The sequence below is a fragment of the Durio zibethinus genome, chromosome 2 (assembly GCF_047325235.1).
Source record: "Durio zibethinus cultivar Kanyao isolate XHJ-2024 chromosome 2, ASM4732523v1, whole genome shotgun sequence".
Taxonomy (NCBI): Eukaryota; Viridiplantae; Streptophyta; class Magnoliopsida; order Malvales; family Malvaceae; genus Durio; species Durio zibethinus.
The window spans coordinates 13,350,346-13,362,213 of NC_143163.1; the positions used below are offsets into that span (position 1 = coordinate 13,350,346).

Below are 11,868 nucleotides of genomic sequence, written 5' to 3' on the forward strand. Positions count from 1 at the left end.
AAATGAGCAACGTTTTTCAACAATCAATTGCCCAATGGGGCCCTTCCTTTTAAGGCCAATTTGTCAATTGCACGTGCGTAGTTTCAATTTTTTTTAATTGCATCGCTGTATATTTATTAATTTTATAATAAAAATAATAAAAGAACATTACATATATATGTATTATAAATTATTAGGAGTTGGAGATAATTTCTCTCAAGAGATAATTAGGAATCAACTGTTATAACATGTGCAAATTCTACTCTAAAAATGAATTCCTGAAAAAGAAAGAATAAAAAGAAAAACCCTCGGATTCTGATTCAATGAATAAAAATCTAATTAAAGTTGATTTAAGTTACTTTTTGAAGACAGCATAGAAATAATATCACATGCATTGGAAGCCACTGTTTGTCATTACGATGACAATTTTGACGAGATGCATCTTCACATTTCATTCAAACTTGCCCTTTTATGTTTCAAACTTCAATGTTCAAAGTCTATCGACTCCAGATGCAGACAAAGGTCCCACCGGTCTCTTTTGAAGGATTTTATCATAAATTTAAAATCTATGGCTTTAGGTCCATATATTAATATCCCTTTCACATTGGCAACAGATCAGTAGAACTCTAAAGCTGGCATATTATCGTTATGCTTTTTTTTTTTTTTCTTGCCATTGGCCTATAATTTTATTATAATTGGCCCTTCGCCTGACCTCTTGCAATAATTATGTTCTTACTTTTCTTTTTCTTTTAACTCTATCATTATTCCTGTTCGAGTCTAGTCAGCAATCCCCTCCCCCTTTATTGCAAGGGTCGAACAAATTTCTTTCTTGTTTGCTTACAACTTCAGTTCACAAGAATTGATACCTTGTTATTCCTTGCTGCATAATGTTGGCATTCTAGAAAATCACTTGCTACTACAATAACTCATCCGAATAATTCTATCATCTAGAAACGTTCTCAAACGTCATTTTGTCTTTAATAAAAATCCAATCCAAGTACTCATAGCCTGACATTCCATCATTGTAAATCAAATCATCCCGTAACAAAAACATAACAAAAAAAAATCATAACATGAAAATAAAAAATTTAATATTTATAATTTTTTAAATATTATTTTTTAAAAATAATGATATAAATGAGCTGAAATAAATTTTATATTCAGAACTCAAAAGCTTAGAAACCTTAATAATTAAATTTCAACAAATCCATAATGTTAGGTTGGGTGAACAATCTTTTTAACTTCAAAATCTTCTTTTTTTTTGTTTTATTTTCTTTTTCTTCAGGTTAGTACATTTTTCATGTTACTTTTAGCATTTCCGCTTGATTTAGCACATCCTGTAAAGTAAAAATATAAAAGCGAACAAGAAGGAGCCAATTAGTTTCACGAGAAATCAAAGTAAAAACAGCATAGCATTACGATCCATTTTAGTATTCTACAGTGGAGTACTTGTTGGGAGTTAAACTAAAACAGCAGAGAATCCAGCTCGTTGTCTGACTGTAATTTAAACACACTTTAATTTAACCGTCTAAGTAATAATTATCTACTGGAAATGTTTCCAAAAGCACTGTCCTTACTGACTCATTTGACTGCAAAATTTCCCATGTTTGAATCATATGTCCAAGTTTCAAACAACTTTTTGGACTAGAAAATTTATCCAAATTGCACATGATCCCCATGTAATCTGTCTCATCCGAGCAAAGGTCCCACTCGCCTCCAGCTCGACCCCGACCCCAAATCTAATCCCGACTCTGATTAAAAGTTTAACAAATTTAAATTAATACAGTATTAAATTTAAATTTAATTTAAAATTTAAAATTCAAATTTAATTTTTTAATTCAAATTTGAAGATAAAAAATAAATTATTTAAATTTATTTATTAGATTTGATTAATATATAAAAATAAATTTAATTTTTATATTTAATAAAAATTTAATTATTTATATTTAAATTTGAATGTAAATTTAAAATATTTTATTAATTAAAATAATTAAAATATAAAATTTTGATTAAATTTATAAATTATTTGATTTAAATATAAAAATATTTTAAATTTAATTTGATAAAAAAATTAAATTATTTAAATTTAAATTTGATTAGATAATAACACAAATTGAATTCAAATTCTATTAAAATCAAATTTTTATAATTTAAGGCACTACTAAATCATTTTAGTATCAGAGAGCGACCGTGAAGGCGCAGTCTCAAACGATGTCCTGAAACTCACAAAACTACACACACAAAGTGGAAAGAGATTAAGTGAAAGCCAACTCTCCAGTCTCGATCTCCCCTTTCTGCTTTTACTCTATAAAATCCAAGACCATAAAAAATACAAAAGCCGAAAAAAAAAGGCCGAACCCAGGAACGGAAACAATGTTTCTAGTATTCTTGCTTCTGTTTCTGAATCCTCTGCCACTTGCTTTTGCTCTAAACCAGGAAGGTCTGTACCTCCAGCGAGTCAAACAAAGCCTTTCCGACCCAACCAACGCCCTAACCTCCTGGAACGACCGAGACGACACCCCATGCAATTGGAGCGGCATTTCCTGCGACTCGGTCACCGGACGAGTCGACTCAGTAGACCTTTCTGACTTCCAACTCGCTGGACCTTTCCCGGTTTTCCTTTGCCGCCTCCCTTCTCTTCGCACCATCTCTCTCGTCAACAACTCCATCAACTCACTCCTGCCCGTTGAGATTTCCACGTGTCAAAATCTAACGACCCTCGATCTCTCACAAAACCTCATTGTGGGCTCCCTACCTGACTCCCTGGCCAAAATTCGGATGCTCAAAAATTTAGTTCTCTTTGGAAATAATTTCTCTGGCGAAATTCCCGAGAGTTTCGGACAATTCCAACGGCTCGAGCTGTTAAATTTGGCGGGAAATCTCCTCGACGGAACGTTTCCTCCTTTCCTGGGAAACATTTCGACTCTCAAAGAACTCGACCTCGCTTATAACCCGTTTTCACCTAGTCATATTCCGAGCGAACTCGGTAACCTAACGAATCTTGAGCAGCTCTTTCTCGCCGGCTGTAATCTCGTGGGTCAGATTCCTTCTAGTTTCAGTCGGTTGACTCGGCTTATAAACCTTGATTTGTCTTTTAACCGGCTCACTGGGTCGATCCCTAGTTCAATTACCGAGTTGAAAAGCATTGAGCAACTTGAGTTATATAACAACTCTTTATCAGGTGAATTGCCGTTGAATATGGGGAATTTAACTACGTTGAAGCGATTCGACGCGTCCATGAACGAGTTAACCGGGACAATTCCGACTGAATTATGCGGGTTACAGCTTGAGTCATTGAATCTTTTTGATAACAGGCTTGAAGGGACTTTACCAGAGAGCATAACTCGGTCAAAAGACTTGTACGAGCTGAAATTGTTCAACAACAAACTCAGTGGACCATTGCCCCGTCAACTCGGTGAAAACTCGCCATTGCTAAGTCTGGATTTGTCTTATAATCAATTTTCTGGTAAAATCCCGGAGAATTTGTGCGCAAGGGGGAAATTAGAAGATGTCGTTCTGATCTACAACTCATTTTCTGGCGAAATCCCGGAAAGCCTAGGCAATTGCAGGAGCTTGGGCCGGGTTCGATTCAAGCACAACCATTTCTCGGGTCGGGTCCCAGACGGATTCTGGGGACTACCCAGAGTATTCTTGTTTGAGCTTGCAGAAAATTCCCTTAGTGGGCAAATATCAAAGATGATTTCAAGTGCTCATAACCTCTCAGTTCTGTCAATTTCCAACAACCAGTTTTCCGGATCGTTACTTGATGAAATCGGTTCATTGGAGGCACTGGTAGAGATATCTGCGAGTGGAAACGGCTTCACCGGTCGGATTCCTGGATCTCTGGTGAAATTGAGGCAGTTGGTTAGGCTTGATCTTAGTGAAAATGAGCTTGATGGAGGGATCCCGGACGGAATTAAAGGATGGATGAATTTGAATGAGTTAAATTTGGCTAACAATAGGCTATCCGGTAGTATTCCTAGTGATATTGGTAGCTTGCCTGTGCTTAATTATCTCGATCTGTCCAGTAACTCATTTTCTGGGAAAATCCCAATTGAGTTGCAGAATTTAAAGCTGAATGTGCTTAATTTGTCGAATAACCAGCTTTCAGGCGAGCTCCCTCCTTTTTATGCTAAGGAAATGTATAGGAATAGCTTCGTCGGAAATCCCGGATTGTGTGGTGATTTAGAGGGTCTTTGTCCTAAGATAGGCCAATCTAAGAACCAGAGTTATTTGTGGATTCTTAGATCCATTTTTGTTCTTGCTGGCTTGGTTTTTGTTGTAGGAGTTGTTTGGTTCTACATGAAGTACCGGAGTATAAAAAACAACAAGAAAGGAGCTACTATATCAAAGTGGAGATCATTTCATAAGATTGGTTTTGGTGAATTTGAGATTGCTGATTGCCTCAAGGAAGAGAATGTGATAGGAAGTGGAGCTTCTGGCAAAGTTTACAAAGTTGTGCTTAGTAATGGTGATGCAGTGGCCGTGAAGAAACTCAGCGGAGGAGTTAAGAAAGAAGATTCTTTGAGTGCTGATACAGAGAGAGATGAGTTTGAAATCGAAGTTGAAACGCTGGGAAAGATTAGACACAAGAATATTGTGAGACTGTGGTGTTGTTGCAACGCTGGAGATAGCAAACTTTTAGTTTACGAGTATATGCCAAACGGGAGCTTGGGGGATTTGTTGCATGGTAGCAAGGGGGGGTTGTTAGATTGGCCCACTAGGTATAAGATTGCTTTAGATGCAGCTGAGGGATTATCCTACTTGCATCATGACTGTGTTCCTCCAATTGTTCATCGCGATGTGAAATCGAACAATATATTGTTAGATGGAGAATTTGGTGCCAGAGTTGCAGATTTTGGTGTTGCTAAGATTGTTAAAAGAGTTGGTAAAGGTGCAGAATCGATGTCTGTGATTGCGGGCTCTTATGGTTACATTGCACCAGGTTTGCTAATTCTTGATGCTTGTTCATTTGAATTACTTCCCAAATTTCATTTCCCGTTTTCATTTTGAATATTTATTGGCCTGCTAATATGAACATTGTTTGACAGTATAATCCCCTATAAATTAGAGTAACTAGTAATCTTTCCTGCAACATCTATATCAGCGCTTCGTGTTCAATTTTGTCTTCATTTCAATGCAGAATATGCCTATACCCTACGAGTGAATGAGAAGAGTGATATCTACAGTTTTGGTGTGGTCATCATAGAGCTGGTTACTGGTAAACCCCCAACTGATCCAGAGTTTGGGGAGAAAGACGTGGTAAAATGGGTCTGTGCTACCTGCGACCAAAAGGGTGCGGATCAAGTAATCGACCCCAGACTGGACTCCACCTACAAGGAAGAAATTTGCAGGGTACTCGATATTGGTCTCCTTTGCACTAACGCACTTCCCATTAACCGCCCCTCAATGCGGAAGGTGGTCAAATTGTTGCAAGAGGCGGGTGGGGAGAACAAGTCCAAAGCTGGTAAGGGTGGAGAGCTCTCCCCATATTACTACATCGAGGAAGCCTCTGTTGAAGGTAGTGTAGTATAGTTTCACTAGTTGAAGGATTTCCTGGGGGAGAGGAAATGGTACAGTAACAAGGGAGGGCAATAGAATTGAAAGTGCCCACTTTGAAAACTATACCAAGTAGATAGACAGACCACTGAGTGAAGACATTGGACAGTGTCAGTGTCTAGAATTCTGATTGGAGTTTCTTCTCCGGTTAGGTAATGGTAACAACGCAAACATGAAACAGACTAATCAAGAATGCAAAACATTAATTTCCATAAGCAACCGCTGTAGTGTAGTACAATTGTACGAGTGGTTTGTGGAAATTTTTAAAAAGATCCAAAGCTTGAGTGGCTCATTTTGAATCTTCCCTACTTTTATTTATTTATTTTTTTGCGCCCATGCCATCACCGAAATTCAGGAGTACAGATCTGCTAGTTGAGTCAAGTAGCCAGCTGTACGCAGATTGCTGAGTGGTCAATCTCAGTTGCCGCCCTTCATAAGTGAGTTGGGGCCTTTTTCATCTCCTTCATGGGCTGGCATCATAGTGAGATGCCTTCTTAAAATTGACTTTAGATGCTCTTAATTAATAATGGACCCAAGGCTCTATCTCTCTGTCTTCACTGTTAGGGATAGCAAAAGTTTGTTCTGGACAGCGACACCGCTTGGGCTTTTTAGTTATTGAATTTGGAATAAATTTTACATGATGTTTTTTAAGTAAAATTTATAAATTTTTTTTAAAAGTTGATTTAATAAAAATTTTGATAAACAATTTAAAATGATAAATTGATAGAGTTTAATGTAAAAATTAAAAATATATAAAAAAATTATTTATAATTTTTAATTCAATTGATATTTATTTAATAGTAAAAATTTTATCAATATTTTTATTAAAATTATCTATCTAAAAATATTTATAAAAATTTATTAAAATTATTTCAAATTTTACACACTTAATCTATGTATTTAAATCTTTCAATCTATCTATTTTAATTTTTGATTTTAACATTTATTTAATCATTTTTAATAATGAATTTCACTTTTAAAGAAACTTCTTCTAACTATTTTCCTTGAATTTGTAGGCCGCTTCTATTCTGATTCATAAACTTGAATTAGCTCATTTCATTCCAACCAATCTTTCATGGTTATAGACTCAAATTTTGTTTGAAAATAATAGAAAATAGAGGAACTGAAAGAGGATAATATTATTAGCTCCCTCTTCTTATTTTCTTTGAAAGTCATAAATATTTTTTCCTTCACAAATTAAAGGCCAAAATATTAAAAACCTCTTTTTTCAATTTTTTAATTTAACCACTAGTCTTTTAGGGTTAGTTTAGCATTGTAGTTGTGATTGAAAAAAGCTTGGTTGAAAAAGTGCATTTAAAAAGTGTGATGAGAAATTTTATTTATTTGGTATTACTGTAAAAAAATAGTGTTTAATTGAAATGTCCAAAAATATTTGTATAAAATAATAAAACATTAGAAATATATGGACAATAAATTGATTTTTTATCCCAAACACACTTTTTCACTACAAAACTATCTAGTTTTTTTGGTTGGATTGGAAAACCAAATTTTTAAATTGAAATGTCAAAATTTATTTATAATTTAGCATTGTATTTGGATCAAGAGTAACTTTTAAACGCAAATTTTATTTTCAACAATAATGCTAAATAAAGCCGTATTATATCTAAATAAATTCTTTTTCTTCAATTTGTATCATAATAAATTTTTATTTCAAATAAAAGATTGATTTACATTGAGATCTTATTTAAGTATAAATAAAAAATTACAGATTTATTTGGATATAATTTAAAAATTAAAGGTTTATTAAGTGTAATAAAATTATAAAAGGGCAAAATTTAAAATTTTTTTTATAATTATTTTAGCCTAAATTAAATTTGTTGGCACCCATACCATAAGAAAGTACAAAAATTTCTTATGAAATAAGTGAGATTTGGAAAGGGGTTGATATCTAAGAATAATTGGCACTGATTCCCAATACTTTGTTGGGCTGAAGAACTGAGAAGCTGCTGCAATGAAGTCACTACGCAATTGATAAAATTTTATATTATATTTTACTAGGTGAATGTAGTTTAGCATCCTTGCCTATTTTTTAAACCAATTAACCTATGTTTTCTCCTCCTCTTACTTTTTCCTTTCGTGCACTCGTTTGTGCTAAATTTATTGAGAGATATATTAATTTGGAGAAATACAAAATTCTGAATCATATATTTTTATGCTCACAAAAAATTTGATTCTATTTATGTATGAACGTCAGGTTGATAAATATAAAGTTTTAGTGTTTGATAAATAATAAAAAATTATTGATTATTGGAAGAAGGTTTAAATTGGTCTTTGACTAATTGAACTCTTATAAGAGTTTGATATCTGATTCGATGATCAAATCGGTGGGATGTATCGGTTGGAGAGTCCATTTAGATGGGTTAGTAGTAAAATTAATTTCGATAAAATTAAAAATAATAATAAAAATAAAAATTAATTATTTTAATTGTGAGATTGATTATTATAATTGTAAAATCAAATTAATAATTGGATATGTATTTAGATATAAAAATAATAGTGTTGATAAGTAATAAAAAAAAAGCTATTAAAAATATTAAACTAAAATTTGTAGGAAATAAAAATTAGTATGTTTATTTATATATTATTTATTTTAATTAATTATTTAATTATAAAAATATTTTTTTTATTTATTAGTTTATTGTAAAAAAAATTATTTATTATAATTAAAAAGTAAAATGAAGAAAAAAAAAAGAAGAGTAAGTAATAGGGACAATTTTGTCCTCACACTATATGCTTAAGGGTAAAAAAAAAAAAAGAACAAAATTGGAAAGTTTTGCCACGATGATAAAATTAATTTCAACTGAATCTAAAATGTTAAAAAAAAAAAAAAAAGGAATAGTGTGATTGAATTATGCCAAGTGCATCCCACCACTGTTTAATTTGGATAATAAACAGTTGCTTTTGGTTTTGGATGGCAACTAAATCTAACTGGAAGTTCTGTTGCATCCAAATGCAGCTTGAGGTTTTTAAACTAGAAATAAGCCCGCATGATATCGTGGGTTAAATTTTTTATTTATTAAAATAAATAACTTTTTAGTATCTAAAAATAATTGTAAATCTCATCAAAAATTTATCTGAAACATCTAGTAAAGCTATAACCACAATGAATAAAAATGTTGGGATTACACCTGGCACCTTAAAGGTTACACAAATCAACATAATTCCAGCAACAATAATGCTAGTGGACATCAAACCACCTCCCATTTTTGCCAACCATATTTATTCTTGCATAACTAAATTTTCTTTTGGTGTAAAAACGAATAAATATTGTGGGGTTACCTTTGCAATCAAGAGCTAAAAATTCAACATTATTCCTTAAAAGAATGAAAAATCATTATGAAACTTATGCATAAAACTCAGCAGGATCTAGGGACAAAACAACATGAATGCTTTCATCGGCATCATTATTTGTCACAGTCATTGGTTCTTTGTCATCAACACACATAAATACATTTTAAAGACATGATAACCTCCCTCTTGCACAGAAAGATAGAATTAAGGATGTCGATAGGGTATGGTTGAGTAGAGTATTTTTCATCCGTATATCCAATTTTATATTATATTTATTCTTGTATCTATATTCAATGAGTATTTTAAATTTATTCGCATCCCCATACTTACAGGTATTTAATGATAATTTTTGTACCTGTAACTTAAAAATATATATATATATATTTTCAAATTTTTTTTTAAAAAAATTATCTTGCATATTTATGTATTTTTTTAAAATATATTAATATATATTTTAAATAGGAAAATATTAGTTTTAATTAATCTAAAATAATAATTTATATTATTCACTACAACAAATTTAAATATTAGTGGCGCATAGAATAATATCACTAAATATTTATTTTTCGTCACCATATATATTTTGTGACAAAAAATTAAAGTCACGACGTTCGTTATGTTTGCATCGTCTCTAAAGTTCTAATGTGACAATATCAAAATATTGTCACTTATTGTAAATCTACTAGGATAATAAAATAAAACGTCACCTTATGTTTTTTTTTTGTGACGTTAATTTTTGTTAGCTATTTATGAAAAGAAAATATCATTAAAGACTATAATCGTTACAAAATAAATGATAAAATCTAATATATTAGCGACAAAAGATAAATCATCACAGTATTAGTGGCACAATTAATGTCACCAATGATTGTAAGATAATATCTACCATAATAATAAAATCAAATGTTACATTATGTCTTAATTTTTGTGATATTAGTTTTTATCAGCTATTTATAAAAAAAAAAAAAAAACATTATTAAAGGTTATAATTATCACAAAATAAATAATAAAATTTGATATATTAGTGACGAAAGGTAAATCGCCATAATATTAGTAACATAGTTATCATCACAATGATTATAAGATAATGTTAAACGTGACAATAAAATCAAATGTCACCTTTTTTTTTTTTGTGACGTTGGTTTTTATCAACTATTTATGAAGAAAAACATCGTTGAAAGTTATAATTATCACAAAATAAATGATAAAATTTGATATATTAATAACAAAAGGTAAATTTTCCTAGTATTGGTGACACAATTATTGTCACCAATGATTGTAAGATAATGACTACTGTAACAATAAAATCAAATGTCACCTTATGCTTTAATTTTTGTGATTTTAGTTTTTATAAGCTATTTATGAAAAAAAAAAAGGTCATTAAAGGCTATAATCATTACAAAATAAATGATAAAATCTTATATATTAGTAACGAAAGATAAATCCTTATAGTATTGATGACATAATTAATGTCATTAAATCTTATATATAAAATAAAATCATCACAGTCATTTTTGTAGTATAATCTAAATTAGTGTTTTTGCAAATCCATCAAATATTTGAATTGGTTATTAAATGTAGTACATTCTCTAAAGTCTACCCTAAAATCATATAGAAATAATATTGTATAAAAAAAATAGTACTAGAACTATGAAATAGATAGTCACCAAAATCTTATCTTCAAGCTCTTAATTCAAATCTTGTGTCAAGGGTGATTATGTTGATAATGAGTTTGTGTCACTTAAAACTACAATAAATAATTAATAGCAAATATCAAAACAAACCACAATACACACAATAAGATCAAAACAAATATAAAAAACAAACTAATCCATTTCATGCATATCAAATTTTTAAATGAGGCTTTACCTTATATTAAAGAATAAGCATTGTCAAGAAATTGACAAGTAAACTTCTCAATTTGCAATGTTGATACTAATCATAGGAAATAGGCAACATATGGGTGGTTCATGTTTAAACAAGTGATCACCGTTACCTTAAGCCTATTTTTAAATCAATTTGGATAAATCATGAAAAAATTACTATTGCACCTACTTTTAAAGAGCCTATATCATTGTCATGCTTGATATATCTTGCATTATATGACTGATGTTTTATCATCCAAATCAAGATAGGGAGGCAAAAGTTATATTAATAACTTAAACTAAGATATCAACATGCAAACAAATAAAGTTGAAACACACAGATAGCATGGTAGCTACATCAAATCAAGAATCATAAAAATCGAGCAAGGGCCCTTTGATAAAGAATTTGGAGATAAAGCTTCCTTCTTACAGATATAGTTGTAACTTGTTAGAAGATAAAATTTGTAATGTGACTGTAAGAGTTTTTGTAACTTTGAAATTGACAAGTAAATTTCATAAAAACTCAGTAAATAAAAAAAATCAATTGATTTTTAAAATTCGAGTGACAAAAAAAGTATCAATTCTCACTCTTGAATTAGGTATCAAACAAAGCCTAGATATATAATGCTTGCAACATCATATCTACAACAGAATCAATGTACCAAAAGGCACCACCAGTTGTATCATTTATACTAATGCTTGCATTTGAAATATTACTAGTTGAAGAACAACTTACTTGAATGGCTAGTATGTTTACAAACCTCTAATATATAATGGCTAGCATAGCTAGAAAGAATTGTTACAAAAAAATAAAAAGTCAATAGTAATTAATAGATTATGAGCACATAAACAAAGGTATATTCAAGTATATACTTGGAATTGGGGGATGGGCACTTGGATTCTAATAGCTGCTAAAACATTTGTCATAGCTTCAATTTGAGCTTGAAAAAAACCTAAAAGTTGACTTATATTGCTGAAGTTCTTCTTGTGTCTTTTTGAGATTTTCTTCTAAGTTTGTAGCACTTGTAGATGAGGTTTTAGTAGTAGGTTTAGGCCAAACAGAGAAACAACAACCAAACAACCATTATAATTTTTCAATAGTTTATCAAAATCCTTTTATCCTATTTGTAGATTACTTACATTTGTATCATTA

The 11,868-nt window shown here is 31.0% G+C and overlaps 1 protein-coding gene across 1 annotated transcript; it reads left to right on the top strand.

The window, feature by feature from the left end:
* The first annotated feature begins 2,319 nt into the window (after nt 1-2,319).
* On the top strand, nt 2,320-5,837 carry LOC111309316 (receptor-like protein kinase HSL1). The gene is made up of 2 exons (XM_022908389.2): nt 2,320-4,924; nt 5,123-5,837. Exons 1-2 carry the CDS (start codon nt 2,353-2,355, stop codon nt 5,512-5,514), a joined length of 2,964 nt encoding a protein of 987 aa, XP_022764124.2. The 5' UTR covers nt 2,320-2,352; the 3' UTR covers nt 5,515-5,837.
* The last annotated feature ends 6,031 nt before the right edge of the window (nt 5,838-11,868 follow it).

Coding starts and splice junctions, on each gene's coding strand:
- LOC111309316 (XM_022908389.2), top strand. CDS start 2,353: ATGTTTCTAGTATTCTTGCTTCTGTTTCTGAATCCTCTGCCACTTGCT. Junction 4,925..5,122: donor TTATGGTTACATTGCACCAG/GTTTGCTAATTC, acceptor ATTTCAATGCAG/AATATGCCTATACCCTACGA.